General features: G+C 42.4%; 1 protein-coding gene across 1 annotated transcript in view; it reads right to left on the reverse strand.

Moving 5' to 3' along the window:
• OBSCN (obscurin, cytoskeletal calmodulin and titin-interacting RhoGEF) overlaps positions 1–23,957 on the reverse strand; it is a 319,253-nt gene that overhangs the window by 172,944 nt on the left and 122,352 nt on the right. The window contains exons 43-51 of the mRNA XM_069095842.1: positions 22,394–22,660; positions 5,875–6,138; positions 5,283–5,546; positions 4,160–4,423; positions 2,000–2,263; positions 1,587–1,751; positions 1,098–1,160; positions 562–825; positions 9–265 (exon numbers count right to left, since the gene is read on the reverse strand). Coding sequence (XP_068951943.1) covers positions 9–265; positions 562–825; positions 1,098–1,160; positions 1,587–1,751; positions 2,000–2,263; positions 4,160–4,423; positions 5,283–5,546; positions 5,875–6,138; positions 22,394–22,660 — 2,072 coding nt within the window. The remainder of the gene's footprint in view (positions 1–8; positions 266–561; positions 826–1,097; positions 1,161–1,586; positions 1,752–1,999; positions 2,264–4,159; positions 4,424–5,282; positions 5,547–5,874; positions 6,139–22,393; positions 22,661–23,957) is intronic.

The following is a 23,957-nucleotide window of genomic DNA, read 5'->3' on the forward strand; positions in this document are numbered from 1 at the left end:
CCCTTGACAGTCAGGGTCGCCTGGGTCTTCTCCTCTCCACACACACATGTATAGTCTCCAGCATCACCCATGTCCAGCCTGTGGATCACCAGCTCACACACAGCCCCATCCTGCCTCAGGCTGCATCTGTCACTGGCTTGGAGCCTCTCTGGCCCCTTCCTCCACTCCACAGGGGCTGCCTTGCTCAGCTCACACCTCAGGGTGGCTTTATCCCCTTCTGTGGCTTCCATAGCACCCAGAACACGTGTGAACTGGGCAGGAAGGGCTGAGAAATGGGCAGAATACACAGAAAGCATGAGATTTCTCAGAGGGCAATAAGCAACTGAACAGAGACAACAAAAGGGAAAGAGGCAAAGGTAGAGAGGGTGGGTACTAGGCTCAGCATTCTGAGTCCTGCCTGTTGAGCTGTTTAAAAAAAAGCTAAAAATAGGACTAGACAGATATGAGAAACACACACAGCCAGAAGAAGGGAGACCATAGCAATGGAAGGGTTGAGGTCAGTGACGAGGCAGCAGAAGGACAACCAAACCACAGGCTGATTTCCCCACACATGGTCTTTACCCTTGACAGCCAGGGTTGCCTGGGTCTTCTCCTCTCCACACACACAGCTGTAGTCTCCAGCATCACCCATGTCCAGCCTGTGGATCACCAGCTCACACACAGCCCCATCCTGCCTCAGGCTGCATCTGTCACTGGCTTGGAGCTTCTCTGGTCCCTTCCTCCACTCCACAGGGGCTGACTTGCTCAGTTCACACCTCAGGGTGATCATGGACCCTTCTGTGGCCTCCATGATCTTTAGGCCTTTTGTGAACTGAGCCGGCACAGCTTAGGAAGGAAAAACGGAAAGGAGTTGTCTCAGAGCTGCCCATTCAGGGAAATCCCATGATTTCTCTTCCTTTGTCTTGTAGCCCCCCAGGAGAGAAATGGCCTGTTTAAGGTGGTGGTAGGAGAGGACAGCCTTCAATGAGAATGACACTGGGAATCCACATACACATTCAACTCATGGCACCAGACAACGTACTTAAGGACGCAATAAGCCAAGGGAAGTGACAGAGAGAGAAAAGAGAAAAAAAGTAGAAGTCCTACATTCATGAAACTTTTTATAATCAGCACTCCCACTGTCTTCTCTTCTCCACAAATACAGGCTGTATCCAGAGTCACTAATGCCCAGTCCATGAATCACCAGCTTAGCCAAAGCATCAAAGAATTAATGCTGAATGGGACTTCAGTGGTCAGCTAGTCCCCTGTATGGTACCCTCTGTGGACCAGATCCTTGAGAAAATGACTATCAAGACTTTTCTCGAAGATATTCAGTAATTGAGAATTCCTGCTTATTTGAGCCAGCCCATTCCACTTGGACACAACCCTAACCATTAGGAAGCTATCTCTTCTAGCTTCATGTCATTTGAAATCTGGTAAGCATGACCATCCAAGTCATTGATAAAAATGGGAAACACCACAAGAATAAGGGACATCTACATCAGAGAGCTTTCTATAAGGTGACTTCTATCCATTAGTAATGATTCTTTGGTCTCAGTCATTCAAAGAGGTACAAATGCACCTGATAAGTCCATCACCTGGCCTACGTCTTTCCCCATCTTGTCTCAGGTATCTGTCACTGGCCCTGAGTGTCTCCAGAATCTTTCTCCATTCTCTAGGAACTACTTTGCTCAGTTCATGGTGCAGTGTGGTAGTGACCACTTCTGGGGCCTCCATATTCTGTAGTACTCCCATTAATTTATATAGCAGAGTTTAAAAATAGTTGGGTAGATATGGAGTGCATGAGATGCTCTGGACCATGGAAGGTAGGTGGACACAAACATAAAGGAGGTAAAGTTAGAAAGATGGAGAAGGTTGAGACTGAGAAAAAGACACAAGCAGAACTGAGGTAACAGTAAAAATAGAAACAAAAGAGCAGCACAGAAGGTCAGGTGGGCGGTGAGACAATAAGGGGCAGAAAACTTAATTAGGTGCCAATCTCCCCACGTGTCATCTTTACCCCTGATGCTCAGATGTGCTGTGGTCTTCTCCTCTGCACACACACATGTATAGTCTCCAGCATCACCCATGTCCAGCCTGTGGATCACCAGCTCACACACAGCCCCATCCTGCCTCAGGCTGCATCTGTCACTGGCTTGGAGCCTCTCTGGCCCCTTCCTCCACTCCACAGGGGCTGCCTTGCTCAGCTCACAGCGCAATGTGGCCGTGGCCCCTTCTGCTGCTTCCGTACTTCCCAGAGCCTTGATGAACCGAGTGGGCAGGGCTGAAGAGGGGAAGATGGAGAGAAGCCACCTCAGAGCCGCCCAGCCAGGGAATAGACTTTCTCAGCATTGGCTGGGCTGGCCTGCAGGGCAGGAACAGACCAAACAGCTGGGACCATGACATCACCATGAGCAAGAGAACGGACAGAAACCAAAGCCAACTAATACCACTGATCGCTGCAGGCATACAAAGGCCTGCTCCATGGAGACAGGTGAGAAATCAGGCATAGGAGGGGGAGCTGACCACAAGTGACTGCTGTGTGGTTAACAGACAGGAGAGCGTCAGATAAAACAGCTAAGAGGCAGCAAAGGAGACGCAGGACTGAGGGTACCATTTTCTGGATGAGCTTCACAGTCACCATCATCCTCTCTCTCTCTCATACACGTGTCAGTTTCTAGGGTGAATCGTATCTACCCTAAGGCCCACCAAACCACACGGTGCCCCACACTATCACAGACTCTTGGAATTGGAAGAGATGTCTAATGGCATCTCTGTATCCTCTATGATATCCCTGACAAATAGGGACCCAGTATCTTTCCCCCCCACTTGTTTGGGGAGGCAATTGGGGTCAAGTGACTTGCCCAGGGTCACACAGCTAGTAAGTGTCTGAAGCTGTATTTGAACTCAGATCCTCCTGACTCCAGGATCAGTGCTCTCTATGCACTGTTCCACCTAGTTCCCCTGATCCAGTGTTTTCTTTGATGACTCTCAATGATGGCGAGCTCACTACCTCCCAAGGTAGCCCATTCTAATTTTGCATAGCTCTTACCTTCTCCTCAGCTACTTGAAAGCAGAGACCATTTCCTCCTTAACCCTTAACAACAAGTGGTCCTCCTGCGTATGACATGGCCTCTAGTCCTCTCCTCATCCTGATCACTCTACTAATGAGCCTGCTTGTCAATGTCCTTCCCAACACTGATGCCCAGAGCTGAGCACACTATACCCGAACTGCAAATGGCAGGTGCTAGGTGGAGCTCTCTTTACTCTCTTTTGAATTTCATGCTTCTATTAATGCAGTCTAAAATCACATTAGTTTTTTTGCATACCGCTGATTGGATTAAGCTTGCAGTCCACAGACACCCTGAGGGTTGTGGTTGTTGCTTTTGTTTTTTAAATGAACTGTTTTCTCTCTTTAATTCATCCTGTACTCAATATTTGAATTTTTGAACCCAACTGTAGGACTTTACATATATCTCCATTTGATTTCATCTTATTAGACCCAGATATCATGTTTGCTTTTTAAAAACTACATGGATCTTAACTTAATCTTCTACTCTGTCATTTTCCCCTCCTGGCTTCATCTAATCTGCACATATGATATGCAAATCATTTCTGCTTCATTCATTTCATAGACAAAAAATGATAAACAGCACAGGACAAAGGACAGATCTCTGGGGCCCTCCACTACAGACCCTTCAAGGCTCCATGAATCACTGCTCTTTGGGTCCAGCTCTTCAAACAGCAGAGTACCTGATTATTTAGCCCCTATCTCTCAGCAGCCCTCACTTTTCAAGTTGTAGCTGTGGTTGGCTCCTGCAGACCCTTCCCTCACTCCACTTTTTAGGGGCTGACTCATTCAGTTCACAGTGCTGGGTGGCCATTTTGTGATCTCTGCAATTTCCCATACAATGGACAGGCAAGGACTGAGAAACAGTGAGACAGATATGGAGAACATGAAACTCTTGGGAAGGTGGGAGATGGCAGTACATGAAGGAAGCTGGAGGAAGTATGCTGAGAATCAGTCTTGGGTCATCCTGGGAAGGGAGTCACAGATCAACAGGGAAGGAGGGCCAGACAGCACAGAGAGAGACCATGGAAAGCAAAGGGAGGGCTTGCTGAGAAGGCAATACGAGACAGAAAACCAAGCCATGTGTCATTTCCCCACAATGGTCTTTACCCTTCACGGTCAAGGTTGCTGTGGTCTTCTCCTCCCCACACACACAAGTGTAGTCTCCTGTGTCATTGACATGAAGGTTAAGGATCACCAGTTCATACACGGCCCCTTCCTGCCTCAGGCTGTATCTGTCACTGGCTGGGAGTCTCTTCAACCCCTTCCTCCACTCCACTGGGGCCATCTTGCTTAGCCTACAACGCATTGTGGATGAGGTCCCTTCTTTGGCTTCCATGTTCTGTAGTCCTTCAATGAACTTGGCAGGTAGGGCTGGGAAAGGGAAGATGAAGATGAAGAGAGATTGCCCTCAGACCAGCCCATCCTGGGGAACTCAAGACTCTGCAGCCTTTATTCTCTGGTCACCTAGATGAGAACAGACCCATCAACCAGGACCAGAGGGAAGCCAGAGATGGAAAGGAAACCAGGAAAAATGACATCTTAATTAACCACACCACTAGATACTGAACTCTAGAGTGCTGAACAAAGGAAGGTGAAGTTTCACATACAAGCAGGGAAAGCCAAGCAGAGCCACAGCCTTCTGGTTAATGGTGGGGAGGAGAAAAACAGCTAAAACAGAATTAGGAGACAGTGGAGTAGAGTGGGGAAGTCCCATGTTCATATACGCATTACAACCAGGGTCGCCAAGGTCCTTTCCTCACAACATATGTGTAGTCTCTCGTCATCCATGGAGCTCACCAGCTCACGTGGAGCCCCCATCCTGACTCAGACTTTGGTATCATGGACTCTAAGCCTCTATCCCTTCCTCCATGCCATGGGAACACCTCAGTCAGTACACACAGCCTAGGGAGGCCCTGGACCTTTCTGTGGCTGCCATGCTCCACAGACACTCCCTGAGTTTGACAATGAGGGTCAAACAGACATGAAACACCACAAAATGCTGGGAGACAGTTTGACCCAGGAATCAAAGGAAAAACACAAAGCCAGAGGATGGGAACTGGAAGCCACAATCTGGGTTTGGGCAGCCTGGAAGACAGTCAGGAGACAGCCCAGAATGACACACATGGAAACAGCGACATGAGACAGGTGCAGATGGGGTGGACTGGGTGACAAGGCGACCCTTAGCAGAAAACCAAACTCATGACCATTTCCCCACACACACTGCCTTTACCCTTCACTGTCAAGGTTGCCGTGGTGGTTGCTTCTCCACTCACACAGGTGTAGTCTCCTGAATCATCCACATCCAGATTATGGATCACCAGCTCATACACAGCCCCGTTCTGCATCAGGCTGTATCTGTCACTGGCTCGGAGCCTCTTTAGACCCTTTCTCCACTCCACAGGGGCTGCCTTACTCAACTCACATCTCAGCATGGCCATGGCCCCTTCTGTGGCTTCTGTGTTCTTCAATCCTTCCAAGAACTGGGCAGGTAGGGCTGAGAAATGAGAACATAAGGCGGTTGGGGTAAGGGTGTCAGGTGGCTGGACAGGGATGCAGCGGAGGGGAAACACAGAACGTTGCAACAGATGGGGCTTGAGAATGAGTTACAAATGAGACCCTCTCATGGGTCAGCCTGATGAAAATCCACACAGCACCTGGGAGAGGGGCTAGGCAGAGACCACACAGGAAACAGAAGCACCCCATAGACACACACACGGGATGGCATGGAAAGATGAGGTCATGGACAAAATGGTCCAGGTGACAGAGTGACACTGAGCAGAAGAGACAAACCACAGGCTTGTTTTCCAACGTGTGGTTTTTACCCTTCACTGTTAAGGTCGCCGTGGTCTTCTCCTCTCCACATACACAGGTATAGTTTCCAGAGTCATCCACATCAAGGCTATGAATCACCAGCTCACACACAGCCCCATCCTGCTTTAGGTGGTATCTGTCACTGGCTCGGAGCCTCTTCTGACCTTTCGTCCACTCCACAGGAGCTGCCTTGCTCAGCTCACACCGCAATGTGGCTGTGGCTCCTTCTGTGGACTCTGTACTTTGGAGTTCAACTAGGAACCTTACAGGGAGCTCTGAGGGAAGGAAAATGGAGAGGGACACACTCAGAGCACCATACTACTACTAACTCCTTGGCAACCACTTGGTCAGTTATCCAGATGGGAATAGAGACCACTTAGCTTGAACCGTGATATTAGCAAGGGGTCAAAAGATGGGTTGAGAATAAAGCTATAAATTCTTTTTTAATTTTAATTTTTTTTTGCAGGGGGGAAGGTCGGGAAATTGGGGTTAAATGACTTGCCCAAGGTCACACGGCTAGTTTGTGTGTGTGTGTGTGTGTGTGTGTGTGTGTGTGTGTGTGTGTGTTAAGTGTCTGAGTCTGAATTTCAACTCAGGTCCTCCCGACTTCAGGGCCAGCGTTCTATTCACGGTGCCACCTAGCCGCCCCAAAGAAATAAATTCTAATAAGCATTTATTAAGTGACTCCTATGTTCAGTTTGTAACACATTTGTGATTTTGCCAGAACCTCTTCAGGAGGTGTTTCAGCCTCTGACCAGCCAGACAATAGCCTATCTACCTATCCATCCTCATCTATAAACACATATAATCATCCTTTGCATGGTTGTCACTTCTTTCTTGTTTTTCTTCCTTTTTTTCTTCTTCCTCTGTCTTCTTTCTTCTTTTCTTCCTCTTTCTTTTTCACTCTCTTCCTTTTCTTTATTTTGAGATGCAAACTATTTAAATGAAAATGTTTTTACAAACAAAAATATAAACATTTTAAAATAGGTTGATAATACACCTTTCAAAAGATTTGAGATTTGTGGGTGACATCCATTAATAATGCAGATATAAACAGAACAAAGATTTACCTTAAATTTCATCACCACATTAAAATTTTTTATTGTGAATTAGAAAATCATCAACAAAATGCAACATCTCCATACACAAAGAAAACCAGAAAAAAGAGGATTGTAATAAAACCATTGATCTATTGTATACAGCCTGTTTTTCTCATATGTGTTCAATTTAACATGAGACTACCAACACTGTCCTCCATGTCTGTGTCCCCTCATGAACTACCTTCTATTATTTTCCATGTATTTACCCATCCAATAGAAGTCCTCTCCTAAGTATAGTAAAAAAAACAATTGATCTGTGTCATATTGGCCTGAAAATGTATGTCTCATTCTGCACCTCAGTCCATCATGTCTCTTCCAAGATATGGGAAGTCACGTTTCATCATCAGAGTTTTCATCAACAGAGATTGTGACTGGTTATTGCCCTAATAACAAGAGTTAGATTTTTCAGTATGGTTTTCTTTTCAATGTTGTCACCACTGTATAAATAGTTGTCTTGATTCTGTTCACTTCATTGTGCATCAATTCATACATGTTTATTTGACTTCTCTTCATTTGTCCCTTTTGTCATTTCTTACAGCAAAATAATATTACATTATATTAATATAACATATTTTGGCCATTAATAAGCATCCTCTTTGCTGCTGATGCTTTGTTAGAATTTCTTTAAAAAGTATTGCCATAAATATTTTTGTAGAAATGGATCTTTTCTCTTCATCTTAGGTCTCTTTGGGAAATATACCTACTGGTGGCATCTCTGGGTCAAGGATATGAACAATTCAGTAACTTTTGGGGTACAGTATTAATTCACGGCTCTGCAAACAGTACATCTGTGCGTCTATCCTCCAACAGCCCCACTAAGCTGCCCATCTGTTGTGAGGTGGAAATTCAGAGTTGATTTAATAAGCATTTCTTTTATTATGATTGATATGAAGTATTTCTATATAGTTGCTAATCATTTAGATTTCTTCTCTTGAGAATTTCCTCTTCGTATCTTTTGACCATTTGTCTATTGCAGAAAGTCATTTCTTTCTAAAAAATATAGTTGACATATTTTGTTTTTACATCACAGTTGTTTTTATTTATTTTTTTGTTTTTTGGAGGGCAGTTGGGGTTAAGTGACTGGCCCAAGGTCACACAGCTAGTTTTTGTGTTAAGTGTCTGAGGCTGGATTTGAACTCAGGTCCTCCTGACTCCAGGGCCAGTGCTCTAGATTCACTGCACCACCTAGTCACCCCATCACAGTTGTTTTTAGATATATACTTCCTCACCTTTTATTGAACCTTGTAAACAAGAAAAACAATTAAGCAACGCTGATACCGTGACCATGTCTGAAAGTGTACTTAACATTCTGCACGTTAGCTCCCTTACTTCTCTACCAAGAAAAAATAGACATATTTTATTACCTGCTTCCCCAAGATTGGACATGATAATTACTCAGAATTCAACTTCTTTTTAGTATTCTTTTCATTCATGTTATTGTAAATATTCTTCTTCTAGTCCTGCTTCATTCACACTTCATCAATTTATCTAAATGTTCCCATGTTTCTCTGAAATTTTCATATTTGTCATTTCTTACAGCACAGCAATATTTTATTATATCATATATCACAATTTTCTCATCACTGGGTACCCACTTTGTTTATTTAGGGTTGTGTTGTTTGTTTGTTGTTGTTGTTGCCATAAAAAGTACTATTATGAACTTTTGTCATGTATGTGACTTTTCTTCCTATTTTTGACCTTCTTGGGATAGACACCTAGTAGTGGGTCAAAGAGTGACTTCTCACTTTGTAAATGACTTTAAGTAACTTTTTAACATAATTTTGAATGGTTTCTAAGCCAACTGAACCACTTAGAAACTTCACCAACAGTATATTAATATTTCCACAGTTCTTCCAACATTGACCATTTCCATCTTTTATCATCTTTGCTAACTTGCTTCGTTTGTGGTAAAACATCCAAGTTGTCATAATTTGCATTTTTTTCTTATTATTAGTGATCTGAAGCAATCTTTCATGTGGCTGTTGATAATTTGCAATTCTTCTTTTGAAAACTATTTATAAGTGACTCTTGGTCTCTTATATTTGTATCAATTCCCTATATATCTTGGGAATCAGATTTTTATTAGAGATAGTGCATGTAAAAATTTATATTCCACTGATCTATTTCTCTCCTTATTCTAAGTTCATTGATTACATTTGCCATCCTCTGATCTTCTAGACAAAAGGTAACAAGGAAACATAGGACTTCGTGATGTCTTCATGTCCAAGTACAAAAGCAAAACGACCAATATGCTGGGACTTAAACAAAATTCAAGATAGGCACTTCCTGCTATTTTAGGAGTTTATTTTAGTCAAGGGAAATCAGTAGGTAGCTTTTTAGAATAACCTCAAATTTTGTACTCACAAAGAAAAAGAATATTTTTCAAACTACCTAAATAAGGCCTAATTTCTCCTCTGACTTCCAGTCTTGGATGTCCCATTCACTCTTTAAATTCAGCACATCCCAAACTTGAACTCATGATTTTCCTCCCCTACTACATCTACCCCTTCTCCCAACTTACCCAGTTCTGTGTATGTCATCACCATCTTCCCAGGCATCCACATTCAAGATTTTACATTCATCGTGGATGCTTCCCTTCCTTTCATCCTTCTAATACCTTTATCAAAGATGCCCTTGACTATAGACTATTCTCATAAAAATATTTTACCCAGATGGGAAAGTAGTAGGCATACAGATCGATAGTTGAGATTTTCTCTCAATAAGCTTTTTTTTTTTTTTAAAGCAATCGGGGTTAAGTAACTTGCTCAAGGTTACACGGCCAGTTATTTCTGGGTGTGGTGCTGAGTATCTGAGCCTGGGATTCGATCTCCAGGTCATCCTGACACTGGAGCTGGTGCTCTTACTCGTCAATAAGCTTTTTTTATTTCTTTTTACTATTGAGTCTGAGACTTTTTCCATGACTTTGGTGCCTTCCTCTTCTTCAGTTATTTGTGAAATAATTCCTCAATGTTCTCCTACTTGTGTTGCTGCCAGTGTACTTGACTTCTATGTGCATTTGGTCTAATCCAGCAGCACACGGTTTATACCAGGAAGATCACGACCTCTTCACTTAGAGTTCCCAAGTCCAAATTCCATCTCTGCCATTTTACTCCCTGCATGACTTTGGACAAGTCACTTAGCCCCTGTTTCTTCAACTATAAAATGAGGCAGCCAGACTGGATGGTCTCTCAGATGGCCACAGATCTCTGCAGTGATCTGTGCTCCATGAAACTTTCCCTATCTTTGTTCTCCTTTGAGCATCATTTTTTTTCTCCACAATCAGGATGGTGATCCTAAAGTCCAAGTCCACTTGTGTTCTTAGCAGCTGGTTTTCATTAGCCAGTGCCTAATTTCAACTGATGTGACCTTCTTTACAATCTAAGGGGCCACTGGTATAATTTCTATCTGTAGACATGAGGCTAACTGGTAATTAAGCTATTATTATCATTACCTCATTCTTCTCATCTTTTTTATGCAGTGGAACTAGATAGAAATAGCCCTGGGACAAATCACTATCCTGCTATAATTCCTTCACATTTGGTATTTGTCAAATTATTGTACTGGTGGATAAAATTATAAGATTTTCATAGTTCAGTAAAAAGCATTTGGATGCAGGCTCATAGTCTAGACGATTCTAGTAGTGACCAGATGATGGGAATGTTATTGTACTTCTTGTTTCTACATGGTATTGATTAATTCTTCTAGGTCTTTATATTTTGAAAGCTTTTCTAATCATGTTGTTTGGAGGTTATGAATGTTTTGTATGGCAGCATCTATTAGATACACTGTTCTGAGGTATGTGTGGATTAACTTTATGGTTGAGTAGTTATGGCAATAATCTTAACTGTGATGATTTTCTGAATTGGGTGATTTTCTGGAGTACAGTTTATTTGTGCATTTTTAAAGGATATTGGGGGATTTGTAGTTGTAGCATGCGGATTTGTCATCTGTTAGTTTATGAAGAATAACAATGTTATGGCATGTAATTCTTTATATCATTATCAATGATCATCCACCAAAACTTCAAATGCAGTCCCCATTTCAGGAGACTCCTTTCCAAAGCAGAAGAAACATTTGCATTAGGTATGATTTATTGAAGTCTTTTCCACCTGTTTGTTAAGGGTTAATGGTTTTCTTTCAAGCACAGCTACTTGAAACCTCATAAGTTTCCGTGCCAAAAGTTCAACAGTTTTTTTTCCTTACAATTTTTACAAAAGTCTTCAGTCCTATGTGAAAATAACAGTAGCTTCTTTCAAGGTTATTCTCAGGATAATTATTAGAATCCAATCTGAGCATACTTCCTATGCTGTGATAATTACCACTTTGAGTGCATATCATCCTTGACGTTTTTACCTTGTTTGTTTTTGGTTTTTACAAGAATGAGTCACCACAAGTTTCTTTACGAATAACAGGTACCTACATCTCATGTCACTGAATGTGTGATAAGGCCCTGTTGCCCCCCACTTCACTCCAATCTACCATGGGCAGGGAAAAGACTGTCTATGAGCTTACACACATGTAGCCTGGCCAATTAGCACTTGGAAAAAGATGTCTATGAGGTTAGAATTGTGTGCCCTGACCAATTAGCTCTCTTAAATCAACAAGAACATTTATAACAGACTTTTACTCATAAGGAGTAGCATTAAAAACACAACTTTTCCTCCATATAAACGAGAACAACCCAGTCTCAAATAGCATTGCTGTCAAATATTTGTCCTGCAAACCTAACATGAATGCTGGGGCTTGTATTAGCCTCAAAAAGGTTGGCAGAGGCCCAAGAACTTTTCAGAACTGAAGGAACGCCCTTTTATCTAGAAGTATCTGTAGTAGCCTTGGGAGTTTTAACATTCCTTGCATTTAGCATGAATGGATGGATGGGTGGGTGGATGGATGGATGGATGGATGAATGGATGGATGGATGGATGTGTAAATGGATAAATGAAAAAGCATTTATTTTAGTACTTCTGTGATGTACCAAACACTGAGCCAAGCGCATACAAATAGACAACAGCAGGCTAAACATCTAAGATCCAGCCGACCAAAACCAATATCCTTCAAAAAACCCCAGTGGAATCCAAATGAGTTGGATGTTGAATTTTACTTTTGTCTTTTGCTTGAGTGCAAATTTGCCATATAATTATACATTTAGAGAGCATTTGATGCTAAACATTGAGGATGAGGCCTGGATATCTACCTCCCAGGTTGTGGGGATCAAATGAGATAATATATATTAAATGTTTTTGCAAACCTTAAAGCACGAAGTAAATATTAACTACTACTAGTATCTCTTCAACCCTTAGAATGAATCCCATGAATTCATGATACTCTGATGGTGGAAAGAGTTTATTATAAAAATCTCTGAAGATCTTTTACAATTTTTTTCTGTTTGTGGTCCTTCCAATGTCATCCTTAAATGTGTTTGTGATGCTTTTCCTTGGCAAGGTCTCTCGTGAAACTTCGCTTAAGCTGATTTTTACCTTCTATTGCTTCTCTCTGTTTTATGAAGTAACAATGCCCATAATGTTCTGCCACCCTTCTCTGTAAGATTTTATAAAGGAGCTGAAGTTCTAAACTGAGACTGCCTTTGGCTATCACACATATCTTCTTGGCAAGCAAGTCAAATATTTGCTAACTGATGTGTTTTTTTCTTACTTTTTTAAAGTATAATTTTATTTCTTCAATGAACAAAAATTTATTTTCCTTTCCTTCCACCTCTCTACTCTCCATTAAAAAAAAAAGAAAAAGAAAACCCTTGTCATAAATATGCATATTCAAGCAAGACAAATTCCTACATTGGTCATGTTCAAAAAATGTTTCTTTTGAATCTAACAACCTGAATCTAACCTTGAATCTAACAACTTGCTACTAACATACTTTAAAAAAAAAAAAAGATTTTTGGGTCTCCTCATCGAGGCAAGTGATTTACATCAGTTAAACTTGTGTATGAAATACTATAAAGGGAGTAACACGTTCTTCCTTTTCATCCCATTTTCCTGTAGCTCCTGTGTTGTTCTGGAGATGAAAGACCTAAGCAGATGTTATGCCACAGTTCATGAGTTGATATATTTTTTAACTTGGAATGGTAATGTGTTTGCTTAAGTCTCTCATCTTCATGGCAATAACTGCCATATTTCATTATGAATAATTTATTTAAATAGTTCAGATTTATTTAATTGTATGTCTTGTCTTTTTATTCTTTCTTATAGCTGAATCCTAATTTTCTATCTTTGCTCTAACAAGCTGGTGGTCTGAGTGTATAGATAGCGGATTCAAGAATAACTCCCACATCAGCACTGAGTTGCCTCCTATCTGTTAAATACAATCAATTTCATTCTTATGATATTGTCTATACATTTAGTGTCCTGACATCTAAGTTACAGTTTACAGACAATCTAAAAACTGTTTGAGTATTAATACACTCTTCTTCCATCAACACAGCAGGAGCAGAGGTGGGGACGGGCATAGGACTGAGGATCAATTTGTATTTTTCCATGTTTCCTGGGTTGTTATGGCTAAAGAATTCAACACCCAAGTGGCCAGTCCACTGGTGATGGGCTTCTTCATAAGCTGGTCCTCAGAAAATAGACTCAGTCTATGGCCAGAACCCCAAGCCATTTCAGCAAAAAGAAGTAGCCAGAGGTTATGCTCTGTGGACATGGTCTGCAAGAACCCAAGGTTACCTCTTGCCATTTTGCCACTCTAGTGAGCATAAGGTTGTCTTGATCTGCACTTCTCTGATTATTTCTAGGGAATCAAAAAGGGTTTGTGGTTTGTCCTTTGTATATTGTCTGATCGTGTCCTTCACTCATTGGGCCACTGTTCCATTGAAAAGTGCATAACATCAGACTTACAAATTCATATCCATTCCTTGTAGATTATGGATGGCAGGTCTTTAGCTGATATATTTGTTGCAAATATTTTCCTCAATCTGTTCTATTCTTTTAATTTTGGAGATATCGTTTTTATTGTCCAAAATCATTTTATCTTCATAAATCAGTCTGGTTGATTTTGTCTCCAATGGGTTCCTCTGTTGTTTGGTTGATAAAATGTTCCTTCTCTCCACAACTGAGACAACTGTATTATTTCTTTTAGTTTTAATTAAGTAAAAACTAGAATTCTGATTCACTTAGGGTTTATTTTAGTGTATGGATCCAAACTTGCAGTTTTATAAAATATCTGCTAATAAGTCTCACAAAGATTGCATACAAGTTCTCAGAGAAGGTAAAAGAGGGGGGACTGGGGTGGGGGCAGTTGGGGGTTTCAAGATATCCCTTAATTCTTCAAACACTTACTTCTACTCCCCTACATCTAGACCTGGGATACTTAACCTTTTTGTGTCATGGGGTCTCATGGTGCTCTGGAAAAAATTTTCAGCCCCTTCTCAAACTAATATTTTAAATATATAAAACAAAATATATAGGATTACAAGGAAAACTAATTGTATTGAAATATAATTACCAATTTTTAAAATCCAACAGGCTCAGACCTCAGGTTAAGAACCCCTGCTCTAGACCTTTCCCCTGCTCTCAAACACCTCCACAGGACCACAGAATGGAGGAAAGATTCAGATCATCTGATTTCATGCCTTGAGAGAAAACTGGCTGGAATGATGGATGGAAAAGTCAAAGAATGACATAATGTCCAAGATAGAAGGAACCCTAGAACATCAGAGCTGTAAGGCATTGTAGAAAATAGAATATCAGAGACCTTAGAACTTAATAGAGTGTCAGGGCTTGAAGAGACCTTAGACATCATCTAGTCTAATGCTTTCATTTTTACAAAGATGGAAAGTGAGTCCCAGAAAGGAAAGTGACTTGCCCAAAGTCAAGATATGGAAGAGCCAGGACTTTAGCCTAGGTCTCCTCTGATTCCACAAGACCAGCACTCTTTCTTCCATCAGTGGCCATCACTCACTCCATAAACACTTACTGAATATCTATTACACCCAAGATATTTTCCCAGGCTTTATGAACTTAAGATCTATAAGAGGTGAAATTATTACCTTTGGTGAAGAACCTATAGTTTCATTAGCAGTGATGAAAACATAGTGTACTGGTGGCTTTGGAGTCAAGGGCCCTACCACTACTATTTACTGCCTATAACTAAAAGCCATAGCTAAGCACTCTAACACCTCAGGGAAATTCAGGTGAGTGGAACGAGGATTGGAGTCTAAGGTGTGACACGGGTACATGGTTGAGGTAGACTGCAGAAGGAAGTCCTAAGAGTTGGGGAGGTTGAGGACCTGTGAAGTCAAGGTGTTTAAAGGAAGCAGGGCTTGGAATGGAAAAGATGGCCTAGTGAGGAAGAGTCAGAGTGGCCTGGAGGTCCATCAATGTCAGCAACAAGGACCCGGACAGGATGGAGCGAACTGTAGAGGAGAGGTAGCTGAGGAGGGATGATGGCAGAAAAGATGTCCCAAAGTAGTTGTGCAGAGTGAGGAGAATGTCACCTCCTCCTGGCCCTAGGTGTCGGAAGATGTGAGAGAAGGAACAGTTGGAAGTGAGGTTTAATGAGTCCCAGAAGACAAAGGGAATGTGAATGGAAAAGATTAGGATGAAGGGGAGGGCTGAACAGAGGAGGGCTCTCGAGGGCACAGTGGAAAGGAAAGGCAGAGGATAGGGTCTGGGAGAACTAGGGGTAAGCTTACTATTGGAAGCATGGGGATGGTGGCCAGTACACACTGCCTTTCCCTCTGACTGCCTTTGATTCTGGTCTCCACTGGTTCCATGCTGATCCCTGATTTCCCTGATGGCTGAATATCACTCTCTACCCTCCCCTGCCCTCCTCTGTTCCCTGCCAGCTATAGGAACCCTTGGAGCTGAGGGTAAGAAGCACATTCCAAGGACTGGTCTTTTCCAGCTCTAAAATTATGAGCTTAGATTGATCCCCACAGCCAAGTTTCAGATGTTCCATGCTATTTCCAGCGTGCATACTCTCTGGCCCTTGGTTTTATCCTCTATAAAATGGAGATAATAATATTTACATTCTTTATGTCTGACAGCTGTTGAAAGGGAAATGCTTTGTAAATGAATGGAAGCCATTATTATTATAAGAAGGGCTCAATTCCTTGGCACAAGAAGACAACCGCTATTCAGGAGAAAGAGAAGAAAGATGGATGAAGAAATGTGTGATGAATGCAGGGGGAAACAGTAGGACAGAGCAAGCAGAAGGGTGGATCCCCATGAATAAAGACCCTGCTTGTCTCACTCTTCTGCCCGATTAAGCATTGTTCCAGATATTTCACAAGTGTTACACGATGATATTGCTGGTGCTTCTAGGGCAGTATGACAGAGGAAGATCAAAGCTGCAGCTGGTGACAGAGGGATTAATGAAAGTAGCCAGGGAAGATGAAGCCCTACAAAGGGATATGCCATGAGGTGGTGAGACAGGGGAAAGCACAACCAGAGCTTACCCAGAAATAAAGCGGGTCACCTGGACCTGACGTGGGATAGCCAGAGATGAAGTGGGTCACACTCGGGTGAAGAGGAACACCCAGTGCCGAAATGGGAGAGGCAGGGGAAAGGGAAAGGGGACTGCATCATTGGACTTAGAACCAGAAGGCATTTCAGAGAGTCTAGTCTAACTCCTTCACTATGCAGAAGAGATACGAGGCCTGGAGGGGTTGAGTGATTTTGCCCACAGCTATGTAAGTAGAAAGTATAATTGGAATTCAAAACTAGGTCCCTCGACAAATATTATTTTCCATTATAGCATGAATCCTAGAGGATTTAGAAGAAATGGGATGATGCCGGGGGGTCTTGGGAGTGGATGATGGAAGGTGAAGTCAAGACATGTGGGGAAGAGCAGTGATTCATGGAAGATGGGGTATGCTCTGAGTGTGGGATGAAGGTGAAGCTGGTAGAATAGGGTTAGAAGTTTGGATACTGTCAATACTGTACAGAGACTAGGGTGTTATGGGGTATGAAGACAGAAGAGGGTACGTACAGCCAGTACCTTACACTACATGCAAGGATTTCTTTCCTATGCTCCTGCCCCAAGGCTTCCACAAACAGCCCAAGGGAGTAATGGTCAATTGCAACAACAACATTTCTACTTGTGGTCTCTCCCTTTAGACAGTGAGCTCCTCAAGGCCAAAAGGACTGTGTTTGCCTTTCTTTGTGAGTGCTTAATAAATGTTGGTTGGCCAAATGACTTCCATGGAAAATTTAGGGAAGCCATAAAATGGGAAAGGGACTGATGTGTCTTGGATCAAGAAAGAGTGTAGTTATAATAAGGGCAGTGGAGAAAGCAGTTGAAGCTAGAAGACCCTGTAGCTGAAGCATCGGTAGTGTTTTATCCTGGATCTTTATCCCTTGGTTCTCTGAGCCAGGGGTAATTATCAGGAAGTTCCTTGATGCCTTTCTGTAACCTGAATTATTCCTTCTTCTACTCCTTAGGGATAACTTCTTCCATATGAAATCATTTCCTCAAATCTGTTCTCCAGGATAAATACTTCAACAAGTACCCTAAACACTTTCTGGTGGTTCATGGCATAAGTCATTACAGCAAGAAAGGATACATGGCAGTCCTACTAATTACCATGACAGTGCCAGAAGCCAGGACAGAGACTGGGAAGTCCCTTGAGCTTGTCCATGGCAGTAAAGTGGCATGGTGCTAGAGACAGTGGATTCCTACCTTGGCAGGACATAGTGCAGTAGAGAAGGCCAGGGACAGCAGCTGCTGGCTCTCCTTGGCAAGATGGAGGTTTCAGAAGCTTAGGACTGTCCTCTCCTTCCATTTTCTAGACCTGGGCTCACAGGATGGCTTGAAAGGGGAAGCAGTGAATTCTTCCAATGCTCATAGTTAGTTTTGTTGAGTGAATGAATAAATAAACAAATGGATGGGTTGTCTGAGCTAGATAACAATAATAAGCAAGGAGTTAACATATGGCACAGTAGGCCTGGGCTATTATAATAGTCTCCTAATAGGTCTCTCAACAATCCATCTCTACTTTCTCCAGTACATCCTATATATTAGGGGTTCTTAACCCAAGGTCCACGAATTTATTAAATATTTTGATGACTATTTCCTTTGTAACCCTATATAGTTTATATTACAAATTTTAAAACATTCTGAAAAAGGGCCCCATAGGCCTCACCAGACTGCCAGAGGGGATCATGATTAAAAAAAAAAAAGGTTAAGAACACCTGCTATAAGTGATGCCCAAAGTAATCCTTTTAATACACCTTTTAATACAATCCGACGATGTCACTCCTTTGCTCAAGAACATTCAACATTCAATGATTCCTCATTGCCTGTAGATTAAAATACCACCTCCTGTCCTGGCATTCAAACCTAATCTCAAGTGATCTTCTTCATGATTATCTGTTTAAGTAGAATGGAATAATAGCTTTTCCTTGCCCTTTCTTCTCTCACCACTACGTATTTGCAATAAGACTCCCTCCATACCTGGCACATATGCCTTCCTCATCTAAAGAGGCAGAGGAGTATAGTGGAAAGACTCCTGACTAGAGTCATAAGAGAAGGGTTCGAATTCCTCCTCTGATGCTTATACCTGTGTTATTGTTCAATCATTTTCAGTAACATCTCTTTTTGTCTCCATTTGGGTATGCTGAAGTGGTTTGCCATTTCCTTCTCCAGCTGATTTTATAGATGAGAAAACTGGGGCAAATGGGGTTAAGTGACCTGCCCAAGGTCACCAAATTTGAACTCAGGGATATGTCTTCCTGATTCTAAGCCCAGTGCTCTATCCACTGTGCTGCCTAGCTTCCTTTATATTATGTCGAATTGAGCAAATCACCTGATCTCTTTGAGTCTCATTTTCCCCTTCTGTAAAATGAAGGGATTGGAGATGATCCCTGAGCTCTCTATAAACCCTCAATCTATGGCCCATCTCTTTGCCTCTTTCTCTTCCTTCAAAGACCAATTCAGATATCTGGTCTTTTGAGAAACCTTCCTTGTTATCCCAGGTTATTGCTTTCTTCCTCAAATTACCTTGTGCCTACTTTTTTGTATATATGCTATATCCCTATGAGCTCCTGGAGTACAGGGATTTTGGTTTTCATTTTCCCAGTGCCTTGCAAACACCAGGCACTTAATAAATGCATTGAGTTGAATTTACTTTACTGAAATTCTACTATTATAACTTCATTCATGATCCAGATTAAGGCCCTTCTTTAGAAACTCAAATTAGCATGGGTACACTGAATCCTCCTCACCTCAGAGAGACTGAGTTTTAACAGTTTCTTTCCTCCAAGGTAAGGGAAGGCCTAAGGTAGATGGAGGGTCCCATGCACTGGGGAAGATGGTAGAAAAGACCCTGGGAAAGAGGAAAGGGCACAGAAATCAGAAAAGTGGAACTAAGTAACCCCTGCCTGATGGTCTCCATGCCAAGGGCTGCACAGTCACAGAAACTGTCAGTCATAGAATCATGATTCAGAGGAGTCTGCCTCATCACGTGCTTCCTGGATGGAGAGAGAGCCCCCAAACTATCCCAGGCAGACTGTTGTCTCAAACCTTTCTAAAGGTTTTCATGGAAAGAGGCTCCATGTATTTCCAGCAAGTGGTTGGTGCTGCTGCTGTGCTGGCCTCAGTGATAGAGAGGAAGGCTCAGGGATGTCACCTCTGGGGCCTCAATCAGGTCATGATTGAGCCAAGATGATGTCATTCATTTTGAATGGATCTATAACGGCTTCAGCAGTGTTCTGCAGTTTTTAGGACTATTCAAAAAATCTGTAAAACTTGTATTCTTGGGTTTGGACAACAAAAGCAGCAAAAAATCCTTTTGCACCTGCTCGAAGATGACGGGTTGGGCCAACGAGTCTAAACACTATATCCAGCATCTGAAGAGCTGACAATTACAGGAATGATTTCTTGGTGGAGATGAGAAAGCAAATCAGATTTTTGGGGAAAAAAACTACCAGCAATTAATGAGACCATCTTTCTGGCAAACTGTGCAGATCATCTCACCTTATGGAATCCAAAGTTGAACTCATGGCACTAATGACAGATGAAACAATATTCAGTGTGCCAATCCAATGCAATCAGTCAGCCAGTCAATAAGCATTTATTAATCACCTACAATGTGGCAGGCACTGTATTAAGTGAGGAAAGATTCCAGAGGTATTTGGGTTTTATAGACAGACCACAGGAAGGCGGTCACGTGCAGTACGGTCAAAAGGCAGAGAGCTGGAAAAACTTTCCACATCTCAGGACACTGATTGATATTTGGACAGTGTTTTGTTCCTTTGTTTAAAAAAAAAAAGAGGCTTCACAACTCCATTAGGTCAGTTTTTCTAGTGATGAATTCCTTGGAGGGTGAAGAAGTTCAAGCCGATGTCTAACTGAATTTCATCTTGCTATAACATAACCTTGTTTCTTCTTACTTGGTTCTCAGTGGAAATGAAGGATAACTTGCTTGGGGCCTCCACATGTTGCTTTTTGCAATAACCCAGATTATTACTGTGTCCTTCGCCAGCAACTACTGCCAAACATAATTCTGTTTCACTTGAGAACTCCCCTTTAATTATTAACTACCTGTTTTATTGAACAAGGTACTACCTGCTGTAACCATCTATCAGGCATCCACATCAAGAGTCCAAGAATCGCTGGCCGGGAAGGGAATCTTCCCCTGCAGCAGCGTTCATAATATCTCCAGCTAGAAGTGATCTCTCCCTCCTCAAATTTGTTGGCACTTTGCCTGGTCCTCTCCTTTGCACTTATCTCATTCTCTGGTGCACCAAGGGCATTTATGCAGATGTCCTCCCCTGCCTTAGATTCTGGGTTCCTGGAGAACATGAGCCGGGTCATAGAGGCCTTTGCATTGGAACGCCAAGCACAGCACCCCGCATAGAGCAAGCATTTAGGAAATGTGTGTAGAATTAAGCTGAATTCACTGCCTGTCCTCCTATCAATGTTCATTCTCTTAGACTTAGAAGGCATCTTAGAGATTGCCTGGTCCAGCCTTTGTCCCTAATTATAATAATGATAACAACAAAAACAATAATAATAATTAGCATCTGTATGGTACCTTGAGGTTTACAGGTGCTTTATGTATGTTATTCTCCTAACATCTCATATATATGTTGTTTCTTTACATAGGTTATCTCATTTGATCCTCACAGCAGTTCTGTAAGATAGGACTAAGGCAGACAGAGGTTAAGTGACTTGTCTAGGGTCACATAGCTAGTCAGTGTCTGAGGGAGGATTTGAATTGAGTCTTCCTGACTCTAAGTTCACCACTCTATCCACTGTGCCTCAGTGCAAAAACCCCTATCCCCACTCACGGTCCAGGAGACTCCCATCCCCCATAAGGCTTCTATGTAATCTGGGGTAAATCCTTTAACCTAACTCTTCTTATCTGTAAAATGAGGGAATTGGATTAAATGATCTTTGAGGTCCCTTCTGTTTTAGAATGATGCTTCTAGTGATACAGACCATTCCATAGTGGAACAGTTCTGTTAGGAGATCCTCCCTCCCAAAAGTCTGTGTTCAAGCCTCCAGAGCAACACAGAACAAATCTGCTCTCTTTCCCACATGACAACTTTCTCAGACATTTGAAGATGTGCATCACAACCGACCCTACCTACCAAGCCTTCTGTTCAGTTCCTTGATTGGATTTTCATATGACATAACCTCCAGACCCCTCACCATCCCAGTCAACCTCCTTTGGACATGCTCTGGTTTATCAACATCCCCTTTAAATATCCTACAGGCAGTTCTCTGACTGGAGCAGAGGACAGAAAGATGATTGCCTCCCATGATCTGGACACAAGACCTCTTTCAGCCACTCATATTTTTGGTTCATACTAAGCTAATGCTGGTGGAAAGATGTCAGCTCTTCCAATATAAACTGAGAGAACCAGAGGTTCCTCAGTCACCCAGCTCCTCATTCCACAAAGCAAAGTTCCTCCCTGGACTGGCCAGGGGGCCCATAATAGTTAGTAACATTTATTTATATAGTGCTTTGAAGTTTGCAAAGCACTTTACATGTGCAATCAATCACATTTGATTCTCACAACAATCCTGTGACATGGGTACTGTCATTACCCCCATTTAATAGGCAAGGAACCTGAAGAAAGTGACTTGCCTAGGGTCACACAGCTAGTGTCTGAGGCAGGATTTAAATCCAAGTCTTACTGATTCCAAGCCCAGAACTATCTATCACAGCAGCAAGCTGCCTCATCAGAGCATTGTATATTAGAGTTGACTTATGTCTGTGTCACTCTTCTGGACTCATGAGGGCAGGAATAATACCTAATACAGACTTTGGAACACCCACAGGGCTGAGCAGAGTGTTCTGTATACAATAGGTGTTTAATAAATATTTGGGGAAGGAAGAGAGAGAGAGAGAGAGAGAGAGAGAGAGAGAGAGAGAGAGAGAGAGGAGAGGGAGAGGGAGAGGGAGAGGGAGAAAGAGCTCTTGCTCTTGGATCAGCACCACCAAGGAAACTATCTGAAGAAACATTACCCTTGATAGTCAAGGTGGCCGTGGTCTTCTGGTCCTTGAAAACACAGGAATATTCCCCGCTGTCCTGAGGTTCCAGGTCCCGGACGATCAGCTCAAGAGTGGCCCCCTCCTGCCGGAGGTGATACTTGTTGCTTGGCCGGATCACCTCGCTGGCCTTGCGCCACTCCACAGGGGCAGCCACAGCAGAGAGCACACAGTGCAAGGTGGTGGCTCCCCCCTCCGAGACTTCTATGGCCTTCAGCCCCTCTTTGAAGTAGATTGGTGCAGCTGGGGGTGGAGGGAACAGCAGAGAAGGGAGACATCAGAACCAAGAGAGGAAGGACAGCTCCTAGCTCCTCAGTGCTCTGTCCACTTATTCACTGTCCCCAAACATGCTTTGTGTTTTCTCACCACCATTACTTTGCTTACACCATTTTTCTCATTTGGAATGACTTCCCCTGTTACTCTACGTCTATCCCTTCGACCCCCCAGGAAAGGCTGCACAGAGCAGGGTCCCTTTATGCATCATATCGCCCAGGGAACCATGGCTTTTGGCTTTAGCCAGCTGGATTCCTGAAACATATGCTGAACTAGCCTAGCCTAGGACAAAACTCTGAGGATCCTTAGAACTAGGAGAAGCTCCACTCCCTTTGGGAAAAGGGCTCCTGAATCTGAGGGAAAGGGGTCCCATGCTCAGGTCTCTAGAGAACAAGCTTAAAGAAGCAGCAGCAGAGGTAGAATGGCATCCATGAAAACCTGAACATTTCCAGCAGTTTCAAAGTTGGATATTAGGAAAAGTGAAACTTTTTTCTTAAGCCACAGCCTGTCAATTAAATAGAAATACAGCAGTGAGGGGGAAGCCTTTGGGAAAGTCTCATGAGCTCAATCAGATCACTCCCCCCCCCCCTTAAAATCCCAATTCCCTTTGACAAGCTGCAGCTTCAGCCTCAGCTCAGCCAGGCAGCAATGAGACCAATTCAAGAGCTCTCTAAAGACTAAAGCATTCCGTAACAATGTGTCCACTTTTGCATCAAATGATGTTGAATTCAAAGACTGACAGCTAATTAAAGTGGGGAAAGTAAAAACTGTCACCTGTGATGGTAAAAATGTTGTCTCTAGCTTTACACAATACATGGTTTCCACATGGCATTTGTAAAAAGAAGCGAGAAAGAAACTAATTTATCCTAGCAAAGCAGACACAACTAGACTAGATTCTAAGAATGCCAGTGGAAAGAAGCACACACCTACAAGTTTTTAAATCATCTTCATTATATGGCATGAAGAACCAAGTCAAAAGTTGTTACTTTCTTGTGGACATTCCTTAATGAACTTATTTTAAAAATTTTTTTAAAAGAAAAGAGAAAAAGAAAGAAAAAGGGCTCCCGTTTCTCTGGATCAATCCCCCAACAAGGGATCTGGGACCTATCCAGCTGTGCTTCCCCCCCCAACCCAAGATCTTATTTAATCAGCAAGTGATGGCCCAGTGTAGGGGCAAGAACACTAAAATAAATAAATGAATGAATGAATGGATGGATAGATAGATAGATAGATAGATAGATAGATAGATAGATAGATAGATAGATAG

The sequence above is a fragment of the Petaurus breviceps genome, unplaced genomic scaffold, assembly GCF_028583685.1.
Source record: "Petaurus breviceps papuanus isolate PSGF00001 unplaced genomic scaffold, PetGlider_PUasm1.0 227, whole genome shotgun sequence".
NCBI lineage: Eukaryota > Metazoa > Chordata > Mammalia > Diprotodontia > Petauridae > Petaurus > Petaurus breviceps.